We start from the raw sequence: 27,367 nt of genomic DNA on the forward strand, positions 1-27,367 counted from the left end.
GGGCCTGTAACTTCATCTGGGACCCCGGCCCAAGTGGGGTCCAAGGGGGGCTGCGCCCCAAACAGAGGGAGGACGCTCTTCTGACCTCCTCGATCCCTTAAATAGCTTGTAACCCCTTCAGGGTTAGTTGGGTTTTGTTTAGATGAAAGTTTAGCCATTGCTACTTCCTTGCAGTGCGCGTGTCGGCTAGACCGTCCGTCTGCTTGTATACGAAACCCCAACTTATCGTGTGTAGTCAATTCCTATTTGCAATATCAGATTGCTTTTATCTTGTTCTTGCTTGTTTCTTCGATTTGCTTGCAGGAATAAGGTTTATCTGCACCGGCAAGATCAACAACCCACGGAGAGGTGTATTGATCGCAAAGGCGTAACACAACGTCTTGTACGGTTGTAGTCAGGTCGTCAACGTCTTTTCCACAAGATGTAGTTATCTCAACTCACCGAAAGATCGGGCCAATCAACTGCCTTGAGTGTCGAGAGGAACTCAGGGTTCATCAATCCGGCCCAGGTGATGTTGGCCGAGGCCCAACAAATTAAGGTTGCTCGGACCCCAACAGTTCATAGGCACACCCACTCGGGGAAAGGCCCAATCACCCTAAAAGACTAGTCCAATAGGGGACGGGTGGCTCTCCCTTTTAAGGTGGCTTCCTCCTCCCAAGCTAAGCAAGGTGGGATTATTCAGAGGCTCGTACGGTCGCTGCCCGACTTTTGCGTCTTTGCCAGCGGGTAATAGTGGAGGATGTCCTCATCATTCCCACCCCCTTAACAAGGGGCCCAGCTCTGATACCAAATGATAACAATCCGGCCTAGGTGGGGTTGGCCGAGGCCCAACAAATTAAGGTTGCCCAGACCCCAACAGTTCATAGGCACACCCACTCAGGGAAAGGCCCAATCACCCTAAAAGACTAGTCCAATAGGGGAAGGGTGGCTCTCCCTTTTAAGGTGGCTTCCTCCTCCCAAACTAAGCAAGGTGGGATTATTCAGAGGCTCGCACGGTCGCGGCCCGACTTTTATGTCTTTGCCAGCGGGTAATAGTGGAGGATGTCCTCATCAGTTAGACTCTTGAACCATGTCACTGACCACGATTTGATAGTTCAGTTAAATGAGTCTACAATAAAATAGTCCCTAGCACACATGTGTGAGTCATGTGCCATGATCTATTGTATATGAGATTAGTTCCAATATAATCATGTGGGTTAATAGCTTACAAAACCAATCCTATAAACAAACCTAGCCGTTCCACCCTGTGTTATACCCGGGCATGAATATGCATGTACATATAAATTCCAATAAAGTATATCTCTATTATTTCTCTACTGTATTCCAGCATAGTCGTCCTCGGCACCTCGAGTATTAAATCCTCGAGTTAAATTCCACATCAATAATTCCTCGTCAAATGTAGTATAACTATTTTCCACATTGAGTTAAATAAATACCATAATATATAAATGTTGTAAGCCATATAAAAGTCCAACATCTCTCCCCCTGCTTGTGGATCTCTGAAGTAGCGAACGAGCAGGCAAGCGGGGGCGACATGTTATGTCAATGAATCCAAGGCATTGTCTTACATTGACCGCAAGAAAGTTTCCCTCAATGAGATCCATACTCAAGTAAAGGATCATTGTGAGGTTGTAGAAAAGGTGTTGTTTCACTGGTGCTTTCTCGGGAAATCAATGGCTGATGGACTTAGGGTTTTGCATGATGATAAGTCTTATTGTTTGATGATAGAGCATATACTACACAAGGAATTGTGGCATATATTTATGTTGAGTTGGTTGATATTGAGGAGATAGTTGCTGAGGCAAACATGGATGAAGTTGGTAGTGACTTTGAGCATTAGATGAAAGAAATTAGTGATAATGGTGATTCATATGACTATCCCGTAGAAATTAGGAATGAAGTTTCTAGATGCAGTTCACCACAAAGAAGAAGGCTACCACAAGTTCTACTATCAGCCCTAAGATATGATGGCAATGAGAAGTAAAGTCATTGCTACCAATTAGCCACTATTATGTATTGCCAAACTTATGCCTGTACTTTGTAATGCCGAACTTATGGCCTTTTGTAAGTTATGATGCCAAACTTATGGCCTATTGTCGGTTATGATGCCAAATATTGGCTTACCGTGTTCTAAATGCCAAATTAATTTTACTTCTTTGAATTTTTAGATAGGTTTTACACAAATTTTACACATATCAAACTCCTGAATCTTTTTGAGTGTTGCTCAGACTAGCAAAATACATGTTGACAAACAGATCAATTGAGTACACAACTAAAGTTCATTGCCATCGCATACATAACATACATACAGATCACCCATAAGGAGCTACCACTGTATCTGAAAGCATAAGCATGCCTATCCCCTAAGCCACAATGCAACTATCAACAATACTAATCCAGCAATAATTGACAACAGAAATTTCCTTCCCTCTTCTAATTCAAAAACTCTAGCACTAAGTTTACAAGCTGAATCATCTTTCTCCTTCAGTTTTCTTGTCTAATCAGCCACAACTCTCGCACATGTCAGATACCTCCAAGATGGTTTATCCACACTCCAAGAAATCCATCTTGCTGCTTTCCTACGACACTCGCATAGAACAGCTAGAGACTGTATTGAATCGGAGGCGGCTTGCTTCTACCTTCAGTCTCATTTTTTCGCTTATGCTTATCCTTATCAGCCAAAATTTGAATTTTCAACATTAAATTTGGAGTTGATTTTGGGGGGATTTTTTCATCATAGTTTATTTTTCAGCCTTTGCTTTTAGATCGTCAAGAACACATATATAAAAGTTTTATTCACAAATTATTTTTCATTTGAATATGCCGTTTGGCTTATTCAACGATGGGGCTGCTTGACTGGACCTGTTGCCGTTTCCAGAGCTGCTCGTGCCCCTCGATTTGATTGTTTAACTAGCTGAACATTCCACCAAGTCTTGTTGCTTCCGCCTCGCGCCAAGCTGCTTCTTCCATGCTCAGCCATCTCCGTGGGTGCCCGTGGCGACAACATGCAGAGGCTTCAGTCGACTACCGCGGGCAGCCTATCGAAGATGCTTCTTCACCGCGCAGTCGTCCCTAGCAAGCCTCCGCGCAACCCTGGTAGCGTCGCCTCAGCGCAACCCAAGCAGCGTCGCTGCCGCAGCCGCCACCGATGTCACTGACGCTCGTGAGAAGGTTATGCTAGGTCAAAACAGATCGAGCCAATATTTACTTGGCCCATATAATCCTGTGCGCTGATGTGGCGAGAGTAGACGTGGCATCTAACGTGTCAAAAACCACGATAAAAACTGATTGGGGGAGGGGGGTGTATTATACCCGGTTTATATTTCGGGGGTGTATTTTAGAGAAGCATAAAAGTTTAAGGGTGTAAAATAGACTTCTCCGTTTTTTACTTTATGCCATGCTTCCGGATGGCCTATTTTTAAATGTCATTTGTTTAAAGATTATTTTTCACCTAAGAGAAGATTCTAAATTCTAATGCCACTTTCTAGCTTTCAAGACTGTATCTGAAGAGAAAATGATAGTCTATCCTGTACGGCTATACTAAGTTGATATATTATGGGACTAGTGGGGTAAGAGTCCCATAATATATCAACCTAATACAATATATGTGCTATATTATGGGATGGAAGTAAATTTTTTTAGATAATAGACTTGAAAACCCGGTCTCTGTGTATCCAAATAAGTGTACACAGCCAAATCTATCACTCTCATCTAGCTAGCTAACTGTGCCTTGTCCCTGCATCGATGTCCTTTCTTTTCTTAGTATCATGCATGTCACTGATTGTCATACTGGCTCACCATCCTCCAACCTCCGTGCATGATTCGTGTGCTAGCTGTGTCTCAGCTTGTAGCTGCTTGGCCAACTCCAACTAGTAGGTAGTGCTAAGCTAAACTAAAGCAGATCGCTACACAACAACCACGTGGACAGTAAAATTGTTCGGCACTTCGGCCAGATTAAAATGTGAGCAACTGCCTCAAGTGAGCATTTGGTCTGAGGTAGAGTGACTGAGTGAGCAGTCCATATTTAAGGGAACAGTGCATACTGAGTACTACTGACAGTTCATCTCGAGAAGGAAAAAAAACATACGTGTCTAATCTCGTTTTCTTTGTTTAAGGGAACAGTACAATGATCTACTCCATTCGTCCCAAAATAAGTACAGTTTTAGCACTATTCATGTCCAACGTTTGTCCGTTCGTCTTATTTAGAAAAAGATTACGATTAGTATTTTTATTGTTATTAAATGATAAAACATGAATAGTATTTTATGTGTGACTATTTTTTTTAATATTTTTCATAAATTTTTCAAATAAGATGGATGGTCAAAACGTTGAACACGGATATCTATGGCTGCACTTATTTTGGGACGGAGGTAGTATCTACCTCAGAGTCTATTAAGCAAGTTACTTGGCAATCTCGATTAGTGTAATTAATAAAGTGATTCTACGAAAATCCTGAAATCTAAACCACAATTGAGGATGTGAAGGAATCATAGAAATATATAATAGAAGAACCAGCGCTACTCTGTGAACTGAATGCATATATTGATCCCAAAATCAAGGTGCTTCTCAAATTTACAAATCCCTCTCAATTTAATTGCTCCCATATGCATTCAGCAGCTCAAGCTAAGACCTAACAAATAGAGTAATATCCTAGCATTAATGCACTAACCAATCTCTATCACAAAGAAGAACACAGAAGAAAGAAAACAAACAAACAAACGAACAAAAAAAGAAAAACAAGAGTGACCGGCCATCAAGCAACAAGAGATGGAGAGAGCGAGATCCTTTCAAGGGCATTTGACATTCCTGCCGGGGCCGCCGTAGTAGAAGTAGCTGCCCCAGTAGGAGTTGGAGCCTCCCTGGATGTCGTAGCAGGCAGGGTGGTCGGCGAGGAGCTTGAGGTTGGCCGCCGGGATGAGGCTGTTGTCCCAGTCCACCACCTGCAGGTTGCGGAAGTAGGCGGCGCGGTCGAACCCCTCGCCGGGGAAGTGACCGCTCCCCATCTGCGTCGCCGTGTGCGACCCCGACGGCCGCGTGTTCACCACCTCGCCGCCAAACTGCACCATGTTGCCGTGGTGCGCCAGGTGGGTGAACAGATACGATGGCCAATACCCCACCACCATACCCGGGCCCAGCTCTAACCACCAGTGCCCATGCTTGGGGTCCTGAAAAAATAATACTTTTTTTTTCAAATGTGATTACATTTTTGACCTCTTCACGACAAACTATATACCCCCTCCATCCTATAATATAAGGAATTTTAGGTGAATATGACAAATCCTAGCACAAATATCCATATTTATTGTACTGGGATGTGTCACATCTATTTAAAATCATTTATATTATGGGACGAATGGAACATATGTGCCCTAGTGAAACTGAAAAGGATTGGTGCAGAAATCATTTTTGTTGAAGTTAGCTGCTTCAGTATACCAAAATTCTTGCATATGCTAATGCAGTTATCAAGAAATGGATAAAAGAGTTACCTTCCATAGCATCAGGGTAATGTCAAACTGCCTTCCGTTGTACACCGATTCTGGCGTGATAGCCGCGCCGATCGCGATCTTGTTGGTCGTTTGGACAAATCCACGGCAGTTGTGGTTGTAGCAACCGGTCTCTTGATATGCGTCGGTCTGAAAATTGTATGTACAAATTACTTCAAATTCTACCTTGAAAAACACAAAATTTTTTGTGACAGTTTGTAGCAGTCACACTTACTGTCCAATATGTGAAGAACCTTGGGTTACTGTCTCCATACAGCTCAGGGCTGACCTGCAGAAGGAGCAAAAGAAAAATAAATTACAAGTGCTCGTTCAAAATAGTACATATAATTATTCATCACTTTTTGTTTAAGATGGCAGAATCTAATTCCTCCGTTCATGTACCTGCCATCCAGCTTCAATGGTGTTCAGATCATTGCCGAAGGAGCCAGAGATAACCCAGATCTGTGACAGGCTGAACTCAGATGGGTCACCTATCCTTGGTGACCACACATTAACACTAGCTTTGGCCCCATAGTAATTATCATTGTTCACATATCCAACTGCATGCTGTAATTAACCAGAGCAGAAGCATGTTAAAAAGTTGATTTCAACCGGTGTTCAGTTTAGATTTGACCAGATTGGCAGCTCCAATCTTTGTCTTAGGGAGACTACTTAGTAAGTTAGTAGGGCCATTAAATGCTGTCCATATAAGACAAAACAAGAAAAATGTTAATTTGATGGTTGGGTCAAACAGTCCATGCTTCAAGAGGAGTTGATTTGCTCATCTGGATTAGCTTAATGAAGCTTCTGCACATGTACAAATATTAGTATTTTTCTTTCTCCGAACCACATGGGTTTTCTTGCTATGTTTTCTCTTGAGCATCTCTTCCCCAGAGATTAATTAAGCTTCTTGGTGAACTCACTCGACGTACTACGGACTAATTAGTTAAAGCGAGAATCTTTTCCATCCAACAAACTCTACTGTTGATCGAATTTTCTTATGCAATTCAACAAACGTCAAGCTCTTGAGTTAAACACAGATACTCGCATAATCTATAAACAAAATGAAATGAGCATTTCACTTCAAGTGTCCACTTAACTATCTTGGCCACAGAATCACACGACAGATTGGTTACTGAAATGAAAACAGAGGGAGCCTTCTTGGTCCTGACAATGAGTCGAAATTTTTCAGGAAGTCATCGCAACACGGATGCTAATTACTGAATTACAGAAGACATTGCTTGAGCACTATTTCCTAAGAGCATCGTGTTTAGCAATTTCACTATTGACAACAAAAATGTTTGTTTGATTGTAATAATAGTAACTAGGGAAGTCAAATAGCTAGCCTTGTAACAGGCCAATTAACCGAACCTTCAGTAGCTTAGCTGCACAGGGAAGTGATTACTTAATGTTATGTAAACGCATGGTTCTTTGGAATTACTTGGCTTCTCTGTTTAAATTATAGGCCTCTATATGAATTTGCTCTAGAAATGCGAGAACTTTGTCATTGACCTAGCAGCAAGCATCGATGCCTGACATGTAGAGATCTTACTTAAACCACCGATTATGGAAACTACTCTTTATTACTCAAAACCCAAGATGCGATGCACATGCTGCCACTTAAACCTGTAGTGATAGACACCTAAACAGGAGTCTAACCACTGCACTGACACGAATATTTCATTGGTCAGGTTGTGCGGTCAAGCAGAGTAGATCTGTACTGTAGCATGCCACTTGGGTCTAAGAAATTTTCGGCCTACAGATATGAACAAAACCGAGCATTGATCCTAGTAGCAAAGTAAAATTTTCTCATATGGATTTTTCCCAAGTGAAGCTTCTGCAGATTCATGCAGGTTGCTATCTTATTCCGACTGCATGGGCTTCTCTTTTGTATGTTTTCAAGTTTGGCACTTTAGTTAGTAATTAATCCCTGCAGGGAGTAACTTCTATGTGTTCCTTGCATTTTTTTTACAAGACAACTTGGAAAGATTTGGGTTCACAATGATATTGATCCCTGCAGGCTTTTTTTTTTTCATCCTGGGACGACTTGGTTTATTTGTCTTCAGGATTTGCAGTAGTGTAACCATATCGATGTTCACTTTCTTTTCTTTTCTTTTTTTTAAAAAATAATTTTAGGAATTAAAACTCGAAGTCATTAGTTAGTGACTTGTGAAAAAAAATTAGCTGCTTTAAATGAAGAGCTTTTACTTTCACAGTGTTACACTGTTACTCATCCTGAAAATTTTCCTTTGTCAAGAAGCGAGGAGACAGTAATGTGCAAGGCTAACCTCATGGCCGTTGCTGGTGGAATCACGGCGAATATTCCGGCGTGCCGGCTTCCTGCCGTACCTCCGGAGGGAGCTGGCCCTGAGCAGGTCCTTCTCCGTCGTCCGGCGTATCGCCACCGTCCCTTCCGGGCACTCCTCGCCGGCGGCATGCCAGGCCTGCACCACCACCTCACCTACTCTACTGCTGCTGCTGCTGCTGACGGCAATGGTGAGGTTGTAGTTCTTGGGCCTCTCCGGTGGGTCCTGCGAAAGAACACAAGTTACAAAATTCATCATCACAATGTTGGTTCAAAAAGATAGTAGAAGAAAGAACGCGTGGGTGTGTTAATTACCAGAAGCTTTTGTCCCTTGAGCTTTGGATGGTCAAATGCAGGTTGGAGATGAGAGGGAACACAGTCTATGAGATCACCATCTGGGCTCTGCAAATCTCAGCAGCAAACAAGTTAGCTAGAGATGTAAATGTTCAGTGTGAAAAAAAAAGAAGAAGAAAGATAACAAACAAGTTAGCAATGATGACCTGAATGGTCTTGAGAGAAGGCTTGTTGAGTTTCTTGAGGAGAGCCCTGATCCTCTTGTACTTAAGCAGCTCCTTCCCTGGCCTAAGCCTTGCAGCAGCAGTAGCATTACTGGCGGTGTCTTCACTGCTACTGCGCATGGAGGGCAATGCAGCAGTTCTACTGGCAGAGGAGATGAGCAAGAGCAAGGTGAGGAGGAGGAGCAAGGGAACAAAGTGGAAGCTACAAGCCATCCTCCTTTTGCTTCCACAGCTTGTCTGGATCTAGCAAGCACGCACACGCGCACACACACACAGTCACAGGAGAGAGTGGCAATAGTATGTGGTTGTCTTCTTCCTGTGCCTCCTCACCTCTCCTACACTGCTGCACCCTTTGAAGCAAGTGATCACTGAACTTTGCCTCACCAGCATCTAGCTAGGAGGAGGCTGCTGTTGCTGCTGTGTGTGTGTGTTTATATGCCACTGCTGCTGCTCCACTGCTCCACTACTATTCAGCAACTTGCAAGCAAGGTTTGTAGTTGTACTAGTACTATCGGAATGGAGGAGTGTAGGACAAGGGGGATCTCACTCAGATGAGTGTGTTGAGCTGGTACTGTACTGCTGGGTTTTGGCCCTTTTTTAAAACTTGCATGTGCAGGCAGAGAGTCGGGGTTTCCCAAAGTTAGGTGGTTTATTTAATTTCATGGTTCCATGAAGCCCTGCATTTGCCAACCAAGCGTGCAGCTAAAGCAAGGGACCCTGCTGGCTGCTGCTACCATGGGAGGACCAGGAGCCTGAGCTAGTATTTACTACTGCTATTGCTGTTCCTGTAGCTAGCCATGCTAGTGTTCAAAATCTTTGCAGCAACAGCACGGCTTTCCGCGGGTTAAAGGTGCACAACATTTTGTCAACACGAGTTCTGGTGGAGGGGTGGGGACTATAGCTGTACGTTGCTAGTTCTACCAGAGTTTTGCTACAAATTATACTACTATAGTAGTATTAGCAAAGGTCTGTTGAACATATATATATATATATATATATATATATATATATATATATATATATATATATATATATATATATATATATATATATATATATTGTCACATCCACCCAAAATCTCTTATATTATGGGACAGAGGGGGGTGTGTATATATATATATAAGAGATTTTGGGTGGATGTGACAATCTGGATATGCCGTCTGTCCACAACCACATGCTATGATATACTAAAAGTGCATTAAACACAATCCAAGTTAATTAGATGGTAACATAGTTTAAAGCAGATACACGAAAGTTCATTTAGCTTGCTTAGATTATTTTAGCACATTTAAAAATCAATTCACGAAGTAATCCGATTTTTTCTCTAACTAAAGGCATTGGATTTTCTATGCATTAGTGGTTTGGACTATTCATATTTTAGTTAGTTCTATTTTATGTGCTTAGATAGTGTATATCTAATTTAGCTATGCATGTTTGCAAAAACAACATATGATGATGCGACATGTGTTGTTGGATCATTTCATAATTCTTTTACAAAAATTCAAATGACATGTAAAAGGCCAGGGGTGTTCTCCCTTAATAAAAAAAATTGTTTCGTAGTTCACTTTGTAATTTTTTTTGGATATTATTGATTTAATTTAGCTATGCGTGTTTGCAGAAATGATGTATAATGACGTAATATATGTAGCCAATTTGTTTAAGGTATTTCAATTATATTTGGATGTCGTGCAAAGCACATGACTGAATTTTGGCCAAATGCATATTTTGTATATAGCAAAATATAAGTATACGGATCTTAAATTCCTAGTTTAATTACAAAGAGAAGAGCAACAATTATATTAGAATTCAGAAATGTAGCTTAAAATTATGGCATGACACGTGGCAGCGTAAGATTTTTCTCGTAAATTAGATCTAGTGGTTGAAAATAATGGGTCCATGGATTTAATTAAAATATTTTATAATTTTTAGACATGATACATGGTGACTTAAGTGCGCTCTAAAGGGCATTTAATTGGCTTTTACTATATAAAATACTATCATTTTTTATAATGTTTCATTGTCATTTAATTTAGTTGTTATGCAAAGGAGTATTTCAATTTTTATATAGTAAAATACAACTATAATGGATCTTGAATTATTTAATTAATTGTTAATAAATCAATAGTTCAAACAAATTAAACATCAAATATAATTCTAGATATTATAAATCATTTAGCTATGATTTTTTATATTAGTTTGTTAATTAGATAAACAGAAGAGGAGAGAAGCGGGAGTCAGAAGAGAGAGTATGTGAGGTATACGTATAGCAGGAGGAGGGGTAGATATTTTTTTTCTTTGAGACATATTCCAACGGGTCCGAGCTTTTTAGTCTATTTTAAAAAGAGAGATCTAATTTTGGATATATTAGAAAATGTTGCAGGTATTGTATTTGCTACTATAAGCTATAAGCTAAATGTTGATAATTAGATGGTTTAAAAATATATGTAGATTTTTTTCTAAAAATTTATCGAGTGACTAATAGCTAGTCTCTACCAGTATAGGACCTAAGTAATGCATTTATTCTACTTTAATTTGTATATTGAATTCTAAATTTTGTTTTAAATAATCTCATGACGTGCATGGATAAAAAATTTAACCAAAGATTTAGATGGTATAATTGTTTAAAAATTATTATCACAAAATATGTTTCCATATACAGTACTAATTAAGAATGCTTGAAAATAGGGAGGTTGTCCTCGTGCATCAGGGTGAGGACTGGGGTATATGTTAATAATGTTTATGTCTATAACATATTTGATGGCTGGGGTTGGGTTGTGGGCCTGTTCTCCTTTTTCTTTACATAAATCTAATGGTAGAAAATATGAGTCCATCGCATATTAGTGAAAATCGACGGCTATAAGTTCTTTTCCTAATTTGCTAGAGTGACACGTGGCAAGTTGAGAGTGTTTGTAGGATGTCATGTGACGGTTTGAGAGCGTTTGTAGGATATTTAATGAACTTTTAGTATATAATAGATAGATAATAGATTTGGAGTGTTATTTCAATTGGGATTTAGGGTCAGGAGTATTCTCTCCATCCTATAAAAACTCAACATGGCATCAAGTACTACGTTGAGTTTTCGTAGGACATACACCCACGAATAGGAAGAAGGCTCTAACCCTAGCTGCCCTACTCCTGTTAGGCTGTTCCTCGTCCCCTCGCGTAGTACTGATCAGAATCACTCCTTGTGGTGTGGTGTATAGTTGTTTGCGACCAGCTATAAGCTGTGGAGTACTACGTACATCGCGTAACAACTCTTCTCTGATGCTAGCTGCGAGTACGTATCGTACCCAACACGGTGTGCAGCTGGCTGGGACAGTCAGCGAGACCACCGTACCCATCGCCACCGGCCGCCGCTGCCGGATTCCCTCAAGGCGTAAATGACCGGCGCCGTCGCCGTCGCATCGTCGCATGCAGCTGGCTCACTGCTTTGGATATCGAGGACGTCACCCTGTTTGAACTGTAAAACGATAAAATCATTTGCGTTTAAGTTTTAATTATTATAAACATACTTAAAAATTGGTTTTATATGATATTTTAATGCAACTTCTATTTAAAAAGTTTTCGTATAAGTACACCATTTAACGGTTGAATAACATGCTTAAAAAAACAAAAATAAAATATATATCTTAATGAGAAAAAACAGTTCCTCATCTTCTCGGGCATTGATGACTCACTGCTTTGGAGATAAACTTGCAAATATACTGCATGCATTAGAATGCATGTCAGTGAAATTATTAGGTTGTATTTAGTTCCTGAAATTAGGGAGAAGTTTGGAGAAAGTTGGTAGTTTGGAAAAAAAGTTGGGAGTTTATGTGAGTAGGAAAGTTTTGGATGTGATGAAAAGTTGGAAGTTTAGAGGAAGTTTGGTGTGAACTAAACAGGGCCTTAATTGCATTAAATTTCAACCAACTTGTACTAGAAATATAGGAGTGTGCATGCTATCAATCACCCCGTCTCAAAATACTCTCTCCGTCACAAAATATAAGAATTTAAGACTGGATGAAGCATTTTCTAGTACTACGAATCTAGATAAGCAGGCTATCCTAATTTATAGTCCTAGTAAATATCTCATCCGTTTCTATATTCTTATATTTTAATATAAGATGGAGGGAGTATATAGCAACCTAGAACTATGAGATTGATTTGACTGTATCCATGTCTAGGTTAATAGTATTATGACATATTCAAAGCATATCTTCTATACTATTTTTTATTAAAAAACCTTTTAAATAGAAGTTGCTTTAAAATATTAAATATTTTTTTTAGTTTTGTAAACCCAATTAAAGATACGCCAGTAGCTTTTTTATTTTACGTGCACTGACTTTATCTTTTTCTATCTCAAACATCACCCATGTTATGTCTTAGCTCCATTTGCATATGTACACATGCACTAGCTAGTGTTCCACAATGGAGGACGAAGAAATTCAACGACCAATTGTACAGCCGTCTCTTCATTGGTATGTGAAGGGTGGCAAATCAATTATGCACATATTATTATTCATGATCAGCAATTCAGCAGGACCAATTAGCAACGACTTTTGTCATGATAGCACATGCTGCAACCAAGAATAATCATATAGCTCGTTAGGGATAAGTAAGGGTTTGAGGCTTCAGATTTGTAGCACTAGGATGTCTCACTCCTATCGAACAAAAATCTTTTATATTTTAGGACGGGGGTGTACATCTAAAGCTTGCATATATGCATGCTTCATGGTTTTTGAATCTTATTTATATTGTTTAGTTTTGTGCAAAAAAAATTCTCTTTGATATGGAATAGATAATATTTTTGTGTTGTGTTTCTTATATATATGCTCGTCCACTTTCATATGCGGCACAAAACATATGCATGTTTATATTTTGCATAAGTGATTCTTCTTTTAAAAAAATACGTTACAAAAACAATTAAAACATGTCAATGGGGCCAATAGTTACCAGGCACTCACTACTACAAAAAGGGTAAAATGTGTCGGTTTTCCAAACTGGCACAAAGGAAGCGGCACTGATGATACTTGTCATCGGTGCCGGTTCTAAAACCGCACGTATTAGGTAATAGGTGTCGGTTTTGAGGTCAAAACCGGCACTTATATGGTCCTAATAGGTGCCGGTTCACAACCGGCACCTATATAGTCCTAATAGGTGCCGGTTTTAGGCCAAATTGCCACGTGGCTGTCAAATAGGTGCCGAACCTATATGGTCCTAATAGGTGTTGGTTCTAAGCCAAATTGCCACGTGGCCGTCAGATAGGTGCCAGTTTTGAACTCAAAACCAGCACCTATATGGTCCTAATAGGTGCCGGTTCAAGCCTAAAAACCGTCACCTATTTGTTGGGTCAAATAATAATAATAATTGCAGTAAATTCATCCATTCAACCCCAATTCCATATAAACCCAAATTCATCCCTACAGGCTACAGCCCCACATACATACAGCACATTCATTCACATTCGCATTCATCAGAACAAATAAAAACCTACAAGCCATTCATCACAAATTCACAACATATAAAAACCTACAAGCCTAAGTCAAAATTCATAAATCCAAAAATTGCTATCTTTAAATCCTAAACATTTGCATATATATCCTAACTCAAAATATGCCTAGTTTAAAATTCCTAAGTCAAAAGATTGTAAGTCTAAAATTTTTAAGTCCAAAAATTCCAGTGTCTAAATTGTGAACATTAATTTGCACATATATCCTTAGGTCATAAATTCACAAGTCTAAAATTCATAAGTCCAGAAAATTGTAAGTGTAAATTCTAGACATTTGCATATAATTCACATTCATATTCTCAAGTAAAGAGCAAATGAGATATTGCTAGGACTCAGCGTGCCAGTCAACTTCAGCCTGGGACGTGCCCGTCAAACCACACGAAGGCGGCGACCAGATGTGTTACACATCCCAGGAGACTTAGACTAAATCGCTAGAGCTCTACAACATCTCAGAAATTCACAAGTCTAAAATTCATAAGTCTAGAAAAAATTGAGTGTAAATTCTAGACATTTGCATATAATTCACATTCATATCCTCGAGTAAAGAGCAAATGAGATATTGCTGGGACTCAGCGTGCCAGTCAACTTCAGCCTGAGACGTGCCCGTCAAACCACATGAAGGCGGCGACCAGATGTGTTACACATCCCAGGAGACTTGACTAAATCTCTAGAGCTCTACAACATCTCAAATGCTCTAAACATTTACATATATATTGATGTGACCATGGCTACCACGGATGCAACCATTGCTCACATCATGGATGAACAAGAAGATATCGAGATCAAGTACTCCAAGTGCTGGAATCCGATTCGGCCACCTACTACACTGCTGACTTCAAACGGCCACCGAATCTGCATACGACCTCCGTTTTCGGCCCGTGAGTACTTGATGGAAAGCTCTCGGAGCCCTCTTTCTAACGGATCCAGCCTCTTCTCTGAATTCCATCTCGTGTGGCCAGAATCACAGGAACAAGGTGTTGCATCACCTATAATGGGCCTATGGGCTTGTAACTTCATTTGGGACCCCGGCCCAGGTGGGGCCCATGTGGGGTGTGCCCCAAGCTGGTGGAGCACGACCCTAGGCACCCCTAGGTCGTCCTCCCACCCCTATATATAGCTAGTTACCCCTTCAGGGTTTCTCGGGTTTTGTTAGATTAAAGTTTAGCCATTGCTACTTGCTTGCAGCGCGCGTGTCGGCTAGACCGTCCGTCTGCTTGTTCTTCGGAACCCCAACTTATCATTTGTATTAAATTCCTATTTGCAATATCAGATTGCTTTTATCTTGTTCTTGCTTGTTTCTTCGATTTGCTTGCAGGAATAGGGTTGATCTGCACCGGCAAGATCAGCAACCCACGGAGAGGTGTATCGATCGCTAAGGCGCAACACAACGTCTCGTACGGTTGTAGTCGGATCGTCAACGTTTCTCCCAAATCGTAGTTATCACAACTCACCAAAAGATCGGGCCAACAACAGCCTTGAGTGTCGAGAGGAACTCAGGGTTCATTAGGTGGTATCAGAGCTTTCGTTGCTCGGTGAGTTTTTATCTTCCTATAACCAGAAAATAGCCATACAAAAAAATTCGTATCATTTACGTAGCCATATTGTGCCATTGCATTGTTCTTTTCAGTTTTTACTTTGTTGAATTTTGTGTTGCATCGTCACGTCGTGTTGCTGGTCTTAGCGTCTAGTTCGTTTAGAGTTTCGAGTTCTGGTCACGTTTTGTACCACAGTCGTCGCTGCCACCGTGTCTCTGTTGTTGTCGGGACCTACGAAAACGGAATCGGCTCGCTGCCACGGTTCTATTTTTGTAGTATTCAGAAGTTTCTGTCGGTTAGTTTTGGAGTTCTTGAGTTGCATCTAGAGTTTGCCGATCCTTGTGTGTGTTTGTTTTGGCCGTGCCTGTGTCGTGCACGAGAGGAGGAAGGTGAATTACCATATCTAATTTTGGAAGTAGTCAAGTTTGTTTTGGAAAGATATAGTAGATTGGATTGGTTAAAAATCAGTTTCCTTTTTATCCCATACACCAAATTCGGCTGCCATCCACTCCACCTCCTGGCCGAGTCCCACTCGCCCCTTTGGCCGAGTCCAACTCCCTCCCTCTCTTCCACGGTTCCGAGTTGTGTCAAACACCTTGGCGAATTTTTGTTTGGTGTCGGTTTCGAGATATGTTTGGAAAAACGGAACCGGCATAAATTCAGCATTCCATTTTTTGTATAATTTTAATTTTGGGTTTAGACTTTTACATTTGAGTCCCTGTAAATTTTATATTTATGTTTGAGTCCCTGTAATCTTACATTAAGGTCCTTGAGTCAGTTTTTGTTAAAAAAATCAAGAAAAAAGTGAAAAAAAAGGCAGAAAGGTGCAAAAAAAAAGAAAAAAAAAAGCCGCACAAAAAAAAACAGAAAAGAAAAGGAAAGAAAAAAAAAGAAAAGAAGAAAGAAGAAAGAAAGAAAAGAGAAAATACTGTTATGTTTGAGCTGAACTTCATATATCAGAGTTGTGCATGAGTTGTTCCTAGTGCTATCTTATGGTATCGTTTGTGTCTAGGCTCGCGTCTCTAGTACGTTCTAGCCTAGGACCAGCACGGTACTTGACTTTGAACAATTATTCAACTTTGCATTATCTGATTTGAGCATTTGCTATTCCTTTGCTACATATTTAAGCCAACCCAGAGCTCCACATATTTGATTACAGCCGTACCGCAAGTGTTTGCCAAGGCATCGATACATCCAACCTTCATTGGGGTGCTTGGTTGAGTCGGTGTATGTCACCATTTCACTTGCATTGGTAAGATCTTGTAAGAGCTTGGTTAAAAGCTTGAGTGTGTGCGATTTTTGAGCTGCCACTACCTAGTAGTTAATAGGAACGCGCATATTTTTGTGTATGTTTCTTGTTTTCTACTAACAATGGCAGGGATACGCAAGATAATTGGGGATAGCTGTGCTCAACATCGACATCTTCGTCGAGACATGAGGAGGGATCAACATGACCATTATGAGGTAAGTGATGAGGTTCTAGGTAAGATCAAATCTGCACTGCCTTATTTCGAGGGAGACTATGATCCTCGTGCTTACATTAATTGGGAGCTAGCGGTTGATAGTGAATTTCAAAAGCATGTCTTGTCGGAGAAACAAAAGGTTATGTGTGCCTCTAGTGTTTTAATTAAACATGCTTCTAATGATTGGAAACATCTTTGTAGGCATAACAAAATACCACAATCTTGGAAAGACCTGAAACGATATTTCAGAGATGTTTATGTTCCCATGTATTATGCTGACATTTTGTTCAACAAACTGCAATGTTTAAAACAAGATACCAGAACTGTTACTTCATACTATCATGATATGCAAGCTTGTTTATTACGTTGTGGTTTAGATGAATGCGAAGAAGCTAAAGAAATGAGGTTTTTATGTGGGCTTAACAAAGAAATTCAGGACATGCTTGATTGTCAAAGATATACATCTCTTTCTCATTTGTTACAACTTGCTTGCAATGCTGAAAGTAAAATAGAGGAGGACATGAAGAAGCAACATACTATGTTTTTGTCTTCTATTACTAACCATTTGCAGGAAGTGCATAATCATGAAAAGGAGGAGAGAGACATGAAAGAGCCACCAGTCCCATTGATCACACTCAAAGTCGAGGCACCTCCATTATCTGAAGAGGGCATCAAAGGTAAACTTAATGGTGCTGAAATTAGTAAAGGTGAGTGTGTTGTTAATGAATTGAATTTGTCCACTTTTCATGCTATAGCAGAGCAACCATTAGTGGAACCAACTGCTGAGATTCCTTTGTCACAAATTGATTTGTTTGCTGTTCCTTGTGATAAAGAAGAGTTATGCGATAATGCTTCACTTGTATACATGCCACAACTTGTGAATGAACATGCTATTCTTACTGTTAATTCATACTGCACTGATTTTAAGCATGTTGTTCACATTGCTAATGAAGTAGAGGAGCGTGAATTGAGATCTTCTTTAAATACTTTGGGCTATGTTCAGTTTGATGATTTTTGTGAGCTCGATAATTTGAAGGAGAAATTATTTGCTAAGTCTGATTTGCCATATCCAACCAATGTTATATTTCACATCTTTGGCGAATATAATGATCTTGGAATATATTTTGTGCATAGAATTTACATCTGCTCGGATTTAGAACCTCCTGTACATGTGGATAAAACATGCAAGCTAGAGAAAAATGTTATTGCTAACCAAATTGTCTCGAGTTTGCCTTGTTTTGATTGGAAGAAACAGGTTGTTGTAAATGGACTACGCAAAGAGCACCATATGGAAAAACCGAGGATGGTTTTCCATGAAGAAGGGGAGGATGATGTGACCATGGCTACCACGGATGCAACCATTGCTCACATCATGGATGAACAAGAAGATATCGAGATCAAGTACTCCAAGTGCTGGAATCCGATTCGGCCACCTACTACACTGCTGACTTCAAACGGCCACCGAATCTGCATACGACCTCCGTTTTCGGCCCGTGAGTACTTGATGGAAAGCTCTCGGAGCCCTCTTTCTAACGGATCCAGCCTCTTCTCTGAATTCCATCTCGTGTGGCCAGAATCACAGGAACAAGGTGTTGCATCACCTATAATGGGCCTATGGGCTTGTAACTTCATTTGGGACCCCGGCCCAGGTGGGGCCCATGTGGGGTGCGCCCCAAGCTAGTGGAGCACGACCCTAGGCACCCCTAGGCCGTCCTCCCACCCCTATATATAGCTAGTTACCCCTTCAGGGTTTCTCGGGTTTTGTTAGATTAAAGTTTAGCCATTGCTACTTGCTTGCAGCGCGCGTGTCGGCTAGACCGTCCGTCTGCTTGTTCTTCGGAACCCCAACTTATCATTTGTATTAAATTCCTATTTGCAATATCAGATTGCTTTTATCTTGTTCTTGCTTGTTTCTTCGATTTGCTTGCAGGAATAGGGTTGATCTGCACCGGCAAGATCAGCAACCCACGGAGAGGTGTATCGATCGCTAAGGCGCAACACAACGTCTCGTACGGTTGTAGTCGGATCGTCAACGTTTCTCCCAAATCGTAGTTATCACAACTCACCAAAAGATCGGGCCAACAACAGCCTTGAGTGTCGAGAGGAACTCAGGGTTCATCATATATCGTAAGTAAAAAATTCCTAAGTCTACAATATCTAAGAATTCATAAGTGCAAAAATATAAATGAGATTGTTTTTTACCTCCAACATGGGGTGAGCATATGATTTTAAGAGTTTCTCGTCCTCAAGTCATCGAGCCTGTAATAGAAAACATAAAATAGAATCCATAATAATAGCAAATATTCAAATGCATTACACATAAAGTACACTTCCATAGTTCATGCATAAACACTAATTAAATACATTTTTTTCACATAAATCTAGCTAGCTGGTTTTTCTTTTCCTAGGAGCTAATTTCTTCGCGGCTTGGTCCCGAGGGGGAGGGACAGAAGATTGCACTCGTTGTGGGACCTTGTTGATGTTGTATTCGCCAGTTGGGTCTACAACATGATGACAGATGAACCCGCAAAACTCGTCAGTGAGAGCTTTGAAGACGTGTGGTAGAATTTCACTTGTATCGAGACCCAATTTCTACAACACAAGGATGGAAGCACGTAGAAATTTACTTAGTACTTAAATAGAATTGCTTAATGTTATGACTTAGGTACCTGAAGCATGTCATACCTCGGCATTGCGGTGATTGTATCCATCCTCTACAAAATATAGCATGTACCGCATGACGTAGAATCCGCAGAGGTCGGTGGCCTCTAGTTGACGAAGGATATATTTATGTTCGAAAATCCGAAATTCAGTTGCATCAATCTTGCATCTCCCATACGATCTTCCGGACCTACGGTACTTCTTATATGCCCTATTTAGTGCACTTAAAATAGTTTGGTACTTGTCTATCCCTCTCAGGCTATCATATATGCAAATCGAACTGTCGTCGATGTTGATTACGAGGAGGATCCAATGATGGCTACACATAGTGACAATGTATCAATAACTTGATATGGGTCGAGAGCAAACATAACTGGAAATCGATGATAGTGACTTACTGAGAAAGGTAAGGCAACAAAATGTGGTCACATCCATTAAGCTTGACAAGGGCATCAAAGAGATAGCGGTCAATTTCAGCTTCGGAGGTGCATTGCTTGTCAAAGTTTACAACGGTTGGGTCTAGGAAAGCTATCTTATGGTTCATGGATCTAACCTGATAAGAGCAATGCCTGCAAAAGGAGAACACAGTTGAGAATTACTGAGAGTACGTAGAATGCTATGAATTAAGGTCGACAAGATATCAAAGGACTCACAATGACCACAATTGCAGGAGGCAGATATCGAGTTCCCTTCTTTGGTACAACTGGAAGAGTTCCTTAAAATCTACAAATCATGTATTATTGGGGTGGTGAAAATCCACGTTGGTGTAGTAGGCACCGAACATCCCAACACCCTTTTTGGCCTCCTCCAAATACCATTCATGCAGCCAATGCGCTTGAGTTCCTAAGGATTCAATTTCTGTGTCAAGCACCATCGGTTGACCAAGTTGGAATCGCAGTACAATCGGGGCCTCTTCAAGTTCATTTAGATTGTCCAGGCTTTTCAAACTAGCTGACTTGCAGAAATCAGCTTCCTTGGACGCTTTCTCTTCAAGGTACAACTCCCTAGACTAAGCTTGCATATCTTTTTTTGCCAAGAATTTTCCGGAAGTCCGATATAGGCTTCTTAGGTGACTTCGGTGGTGCGCACTTGATGAAATGCTCGATTACATGCGGAGGACAAAAAAGCGAAGTGATGCTGGCGTTCATTGTCTTCTTATGCAGCGGCGTTGTCGGCTTTGACACTAAGTCTGAATTGGAATGTTTGAGTCGTTCTTTGCTTGATGGAACAGACATATGTGATGCACTTGGTGTTCGGGTCTTTTTTCTGTGTGGGGGTGGACTCGTGGACTTCTCTGGACGATGTGGTTCATTAGGTGTGTTTTCACGAGGAGGTGGACTGGAGGTCTTCTGTCGAGGCGGAGGAGCTAGATTTGCCGGTTCTAGACAAAAAACCGGCACCTTTGTGTGGGGCATGAAAAGCACTATCGGAACAAAGGTGCCGGTTCTAGACAAAAACCGACACCTTTATCTTGTCATACAAAAACTGACAACTATGTATGGGGCCCACCAACGGCTAGTATGGGAGGGAGAATGTTAAAGGTGCCGGTTTTGGGTCGAGAACCAACACCTTTGTCTTGTCATACCAAGAACCGGCACCTTTGTGTAGGGCCCACCATCGGGCATGAAAAGCACTTTTGAAACAAAGGTGTCGGTTTGGGTTGAGAACCGGCACCTATATGTGGGGCCCGCCAACGGCTAGTGTGGGAGGGAGAAGATTAAAGGTGTTGGTTTTGGGTCTAGAACCAGCACCTTTCTCTGACACAGGTTTTAGGTGCCGGTTTTATTTAAAAACCGACACCTATTTGGACATAAAGGTGCTGGTTGTTGAATATGTGGCGCGTGTGGGTGGGCGCATGGGCGGAGAAGGCATTATAGGTGCCAGTTTTTGGTGTGCTGACACCTATAGTGGTGACACCTATTTGCCCTTTTGTTGTAGTGACTTTTGAATATATAAGGGTATTTTGAGCATTTTTCAAATAACCCGTCCAAAGAATTGAGCAGGCACTACCCAAAATCATACAACGCTATCGGTTCAACTCATAAACCGGCAATGATACTCATTTTGCTCCAAAAAAAAACAATCATAACAAATTGTTGATTGGTCTCATTGATTGATCCAACAATAGTTGCTATCGCTACCATGAGATTAACAAATTTAACACAGGAACAACACTATATATGATGCAATTAGATTCATGTGGTAATTGTTTTCTTTTTTTCATTTTCTTGAGTATAGGACTGCCGTATGTTGAGAGGGATGCCATTCAATTAACTAATACTGAACCTTAGTGAAAGTAAAATTATTTGTAAGTGTTCATTTCTGTTGGCAAATCTTGGGTTGCAAATCTTAATTTTACTGGAAGTTCCGTTGGGTCTCATGGAATACCCAAGAGTCTGCTTTATTGTTTCGACCAGAACTTTCGATGAGTTGCCCACAATATCCAATGTTTCAAAAATAAAACAATTTTCTTGAATGTTAAGCTCTCAGGTACCCTATTTTATTGGAAGTTTCGACACAATAGCTAGAAGTTCCAATCGGCTAGATATTTCGACCCAATAGTAGATATATAGCACAATCCCAAGTGTTTGTGACCACAGGCAAAAAAAAAAAAGAAATGTTTGTCTGGATACTTGCTTTAGTTTTTAAGATATTTCGACGGAGGAAGTATTTTATTGGAACTTTCGCCAGTTCAAAAAATATTCGCTTGAGTTTTTAAGATGGCCAGGATTTGGCCTTGAGTCACTAATTGGCTTGTGGTGTGTCAAGAGAGGTTTGTTAAGATTGGATCACAACTGTGTAAGAAAAGCGAGATAACATTTGTGAAAGAGGAATGCTTGTGCAACTTCAACAGGAACAGTGTTGAAATAAACTTAGCTCTTTGTGAGCTCCTCAACTGAGACGTACAATCACCTTAAGAAGCCAAACTTTGAGAAAAAATTCTCTGCATCTCCATCCTTATTGATTTCTTTCCCTTTTGCATTTATCATTGCATCTAGCTTGTTTACTTGTGGCTTTGTGTTACTTTTGTAGATCATATATTGATGTGACTATGGCTATCATCGATACAACCATTATTCACATCATAGGTGTTGATGGTTGTTATAGACCAATTTCGACCGTCAATAATTCCAAAAATAATAGAGAATTAGCAATGCTTGCATGCATACTTAGAAATAATCTATTTCCACTTGTACTTGGCATTATATTTGCTTACAGTAGTTCACCATATAAATGGAGGAGAAATGGTGGAAAACACCCGTTCAATCAGTCAAATGTCGACAAGTGGAGAATAAATGTAAAAAAGGGCCCCACAAACCCAATGAAACACCTGCAATTGGGCCCAACCGACACACCGCTAGACCTTGGACCCACCATACAGGAGCTTGGAGAAAGCTCTGGGCCAAAGGGACCAGCCAGGGGTCGGCCGACCTAGGCCCAGCCTAGCTGGCCCAAAAATTCTCCAGGTCGGTAATTACCGACCTCCAACGACGGTTGTAACCGTTTCCTGTGCTCCAACAGTCATCAGGAGGACACTTGGCAAGAGAGGAGGAAATATGCCCTTTGGATTCCATGGAGCATCTCTATCCTTCCAACCAACCCCCCCCCCCCCCCCCGCGTAAATACCCCTCTCTTTCTTCATTCACAGCACACCAAGAAGGAATCAAGTGAAAGAAGCTATCCTTAGTGATCTATATTTTGTTCTAGTGCTAGTGGAGTTAGAATTAGAATAGTTCTTGAGTTCTTCAAGTCTTCTGGAGAATTTGGGTATGGTTCTAATAGCTTATATCTATCTTGTAAGACTTTATTCTATAATGAAATATTCTTCTTTATATAGTTTTGATCCTTTACTCTGTTTGTACCATTATTCAAGTACCAACTTTGGTTTATACTTGCTTAGTATTAGTTATATGGCTAGCTTACTGGAGATATGTAGTGGTATTGGCTTAGTGTTCATTCGTATGATTGCTCTATGTCATCTGTAAAGATGTAGAGTAATATTTAGTAATGTAAGCGCGATGCTTAGATTATTGAATATCATTAAGTGGTGCTATATGAATGTGATGTGAATTAATAATATTGTATTCTCCTACCATATATTCCCTTGTGATTAAACAAATACGATACCTTGGAATACTTCCGGGTGAAATGCTACAGCGGTATATCCATGTACTTGCGGGCTTATATATGTAACCATAAGAAATACCGACTAATATTTCTAACACCATTGCTGGGGATTATGTTCCTAGTAATGTTGTTAAGAAATATCAACAAGTATTTCTGGCTCCGTTGCCGGGGAAGATAATTGGTTTAAGAGTTTACTACATGTTATTAATTAATATCCACCCATAGGATCTCTGACCTTTGCAGGCTAACCTTGGTCATTTTTGCTTTTATGTGAAAACAGGGTAGTGTATGACTGGTTTTGATTTGCCGACAAATTTTAAAGAAAATCCCGAATCACTTTTGAGAAGAGTCAGACCCCGTGTTGTCCCTCCGCGAGTGATCCTATCAGCAACCAAACCCGTCATTACCGCACCATCAACATTTTACGACTATGGATGAGAAGACCCTCCGTGAGTTCGCCGCTCCCTCCGCTGACAATGTGCATGTCAGGCCTAGGGTCAGCGTCGGAGATGTGGACTTCGACCTCAAGACCAGCCTAATTACCATGGCGCTGGCTAGCCCATTCTGTGGCAAGCCAAATGAGGACTCAAGTGCTCATCTGCAACCGTTCCTGGAGATTTGTAGCACGTACACTATTAAGAGACTCAACCAAGACGCCATCCGACTCCCCCTTTTTTCGTTATCTCTTCTTGGGAGAGAGAAATAGTGGTTTTATAGGAACCGTGTGACGATCAACACCTGGAACAAATGCTCAACGACGTTCCTCTCAAAATTCTTTTCGATGGGCAAAACCAATGCCATTCGTGGAAGAATATCCAGCTTCCAGTAAACAAGAGATGAGACAATCCCAGAAGCTTGGGAGAGACTATAGGAATATGTCACTGCCTGTTCTCATCATGGGATTGACGAGTGGCTAATCCTGCAAAGTTTTTATAATGGATTGACTCCCTCATCGTGTGACCATTTGGATGCTGTTGATATAGGGGCTTTCTTCTCGAAGACTGTTAAAGGAGCAATTGACGGACATATTTGTCAATCGATGACTCTTATTAATTGTTAGATTCTGCATTCAATTGATGTGTGGTTTAGTAACGTCCAAATATAAACATTTATTCCAGATGGAATTAATCCAGCCGTTGGTTACGTATGGATTCTCCGGATGAAGCAACGGCAAAGTTTGCCGTATCACCCCCGAAGACAGACGATGCCAGCCCGATGGAGTGGTGGTCACACATGACACACATGTTTATAGGTCTCTTGCACCAATTAAAAGAGCAGGTACAATAGCAGACTATTAGCCAGTTATAAACATATTTTAATGAGATAAACGATGAGAGAGAAGAGCAGCGGGCTACAGATTTATAGCCAGCTGCAACACGGACTCCAAGACGCAATGTGTGTATGACAGGTGGGACCGTATATTAATAGTTTTGTAAGCAACTATTGTATGTATTGGCTATTAGATTGGCTATAGATAAATTGGAGCTAGCAGTGGGCTATACTATTGAACTTGCTCTAACTAGGGGTAGCAAGGCCCATACCGGTGACGGTGAGTTAGCTAGTGGCCATGGTACTGCTACTGCGTGCTGCATCCAAATCCCGATAAAAGCAACAACTTTTTTCTGGGGCGTACGACACCATGCATCTCAGCCTGCATCAGGCTCGGTCTCTCTGGTCACGCTCATGCATATGCATGCACGCTCGAATCGATAAAGGCAGCGATTTTCTTCTACTCCTGTCTATCGTGCTTTCGCCTCTTTTCTTGTTAGTATTATGCTTCTGCCCATACGGCCATACCCCCATATATCCCCTCTGCATCGTGCTGACTTACACCTTTGTGATTTGAGATAGGTCGATCGATCAGAGAGGCGTTTTGACGAATGTGGCGATTTCCTGGTGATATATTGTTCGATCAATTCAAAAATGCATGTATCTGAACACATGGACTCGCTTGGCGACATTTTCACACGCGTCCATTTATTGAATCGATGGCTGAGATTGTTTACCTAAGATTTACAAATGGATCCATTATATTGGGGACACGAAAACTGGTCCCAACGCATTGACAATATATATTTGCAATAACCGTTCAGTTATCACCAAAACAAAATAAAATTCGCATACCAAATTTTGAATTCCAGAGCCACAATAACTTAGATGGAATTGAAATTGATACCTGCGAATTTAGTCAATTAATAACTACTTAGTTTTTGTTAATCTAAACTACTTAAAAATACGTAATTTTTCGATTGTCACTTAAGCAATTTCGTCTGTCGTATCAACCAGTTTTTTCCGTTGCTTCATCTTTCGTTCGTTGCCATACAGTCCGAATCGATCCATTGTTCGCGAGCCACACATCGTCCATCATTAAAGCTCCAAACTCTAACTTCTAGCTCTCAACTCCAACTCTAGTGAGAGCTAGCTCCTATAGGAGCTGAAGTGGGTATGAAAGTGTTTGGCTAGATTAGTTAGCTCCACGCCACCACGTTCCTTGTTGGCATTTCGTCGAACACCAGGTTGGCGTCGCCTCGCCGCCGCCGCAGGCCAGCCCTACCCGTGCGCCGCCTGCCGCCATCGCATGCGCGTCGCCTAGCTGCTGCTGCTGCTGCCGTTGCCCGCGCGCCTACTGACGCCGACGCCGCCGCTGCTCGCATGTCGCCACCGTCCGGGCGCCTGCCAGTGGCATCGCCGCGCCACGCCAATGCCGCCGGCCGCCCACGCTGCCGACATTGGCTGCTGTAAGGAGGAGGACGGGGAGGAGAGAGAACGGGAGGAGAGGGGTGTGAAAGGGGTAGTTCAGTGGCATATCGCGTAAATCTCTACTACAGGTGCTTCCATCGTTCGTAAAAAAAAAAGTGGGCGAAAAAAACCGGGCGAAAAAAGGAAAAAAAACAACTCTGTCCGATAAAAAAAGGCGAAACAAACGAAAAAAATCCGCAGGCGAAAAAAAACGTGCGAAAAAAGGCCAAAAAAAAAAACCAAACCTGGCCGATCCAAAAAAAGGCGAAAAAAGAAAAAAAAAGGTCGAAAAAAAGAAAAAAATATATGTCCGATCCAAAAAAAAGGCGAAAAAAGGAAAATAATAGAAATGAATCCGACTCCGTCAACGCGGTAAAAAAGAGCGAAAAAAGGAGAAAAAAATCTAAACGAATCTGACTCCATCGACACGGTAAAGAAAATGGTGAAAAAAAATAAAGAAAAGTATCTGTCCAATTCCAAAGAAAATCGAATCCTATTATATATGACACGGCGTGGTAAAAAAACAAATCGAATCCGATTCCATCGACGCGGTAAAAAACAAGCGTACAAATTTTTTCTGTCCAATTCCAAAAAAAAAGTTGCAAAAGAAGTTTTCCGTTTCTCTTTCTCTATCTCTATCTGTATCTCTATCTCTACTACTTAAAAATTAAAAGGCGTTTCCGTCGTCCGTCCATGAAAAAAAGGCGTGAAAAAGAAATCAGGCGAAAAAAAAATCGAATCCGATTATACGTGGCGCGGTAAAAAAAATAAAGACGTTTTCGACATCCGTAGTAACGAAAAAAGGGCGAAAAAAAACATGAAAAAAAAGGAAAGTCCGATTCAATATCTATATATACCTAATTAAAAAAATTTGTATGGCTTATGGGTTATAGTTTTCGTCCGTCAAAAAAAAAGAAAAGAAAGAAAAAAGATAATGAGAGACCGCATCAAATTTGGACCTAAATCCTAAAGAAAAACACTACTACAATAATACAAGATTAGATTCAAGAACACTAAGAAAACACCGACGCCGGAAGTGGAGGG

At 40.8% G+C, this 27,367-nt stretch overlaps 1 protein-coding gene and 1 long non-coding RNA gene across 2 annotated transcripts; both read right to left on the reverse strand.

The window, feature by feature from the left end:
* Nucleotides 1-4,518: 4,518 nt before the first annotated feature.
* Nucleotides 4,519-8,876, reverse strand: LOC4341031 (protein neprosin). The gene is made up of 7 exons (XM_015786416.3): nt 8,289-8,876; nt 8,104-8,190; nt 7,772-8,014; nt 5,886-6,050; nt 5,719-5,772; nt 5,487-5,633; nt 4,519-5,165 (listed from the first exon to the last, which is right to left on the reverse strand). Exons 1-7 carry the CDS (start codon nt 8,517-8,519, stop codon nt 4,788-4,790), a joined length of 1,305 nt encoding a protein of 434 aa, XP_015641902.1. The 5' UTR covers nt 8,520-8,876; the 3' UTR covers nt 4,519-4,787.
* A 10,132-nt stretch (nt 8,877-19,008) lies between these two features.
* On the reverse strand, nt 19,009-23,037 carry LOC107277140 (uncharacterized). Its single transcript, XR_001546606.3, has 4 exons — nt 20,110-23,037; nt 19,855-20,025; nt 19,481-19,775; nt 19,009-19,387 (listed from the first exon to the last, which is right to left on the reverse strand). It is a non-coding gene; the product is annotated as an uncharacterized lncRNA (long non-coding RNA).
* Between the last annotated feature and the right edge of the window lie 4,330 nt (nt 23,038-27,367).

The sequence above is a fragment of the Oryza sativa genome, chromosome 6, assembly GCF_034140825.1.
Source record: "Oryza sativa Japonica Group chromosome 6, ASM3414082v1".
Taxonomy (NCBI): Eukaryota; Viridiplantae; Streptophyta; class Magnoliopsida; order Poales; family Poaceae; genus Oryza; species Oryza sativa.

Excerpts from the sequence above, each read along its gene's own strand:
- LOC4341031 (XM_015786416.3), bottom strand. The coding sequence starts at position 8,519 with ATGGCTTGTAGCTTCCACTTTGTTCCCTTGCTCCTCCTCCTCACCTTG. Across the intron at positions 5,634-5,718 it reads GGTTCTTCACATATTGGACA|ACCGACGCATATCAAGAGAC; the intron begins GTAAGTGTGACT and ends TACAATTTTCAG. Across the intron at positions 5,166-5,486 it reads TTACCCTGATGCTATGGAAG|GACCCCAAGCATGGGCACTG; the intron begins GTAACTCTTTTA and ends TTATTTTTTCAG.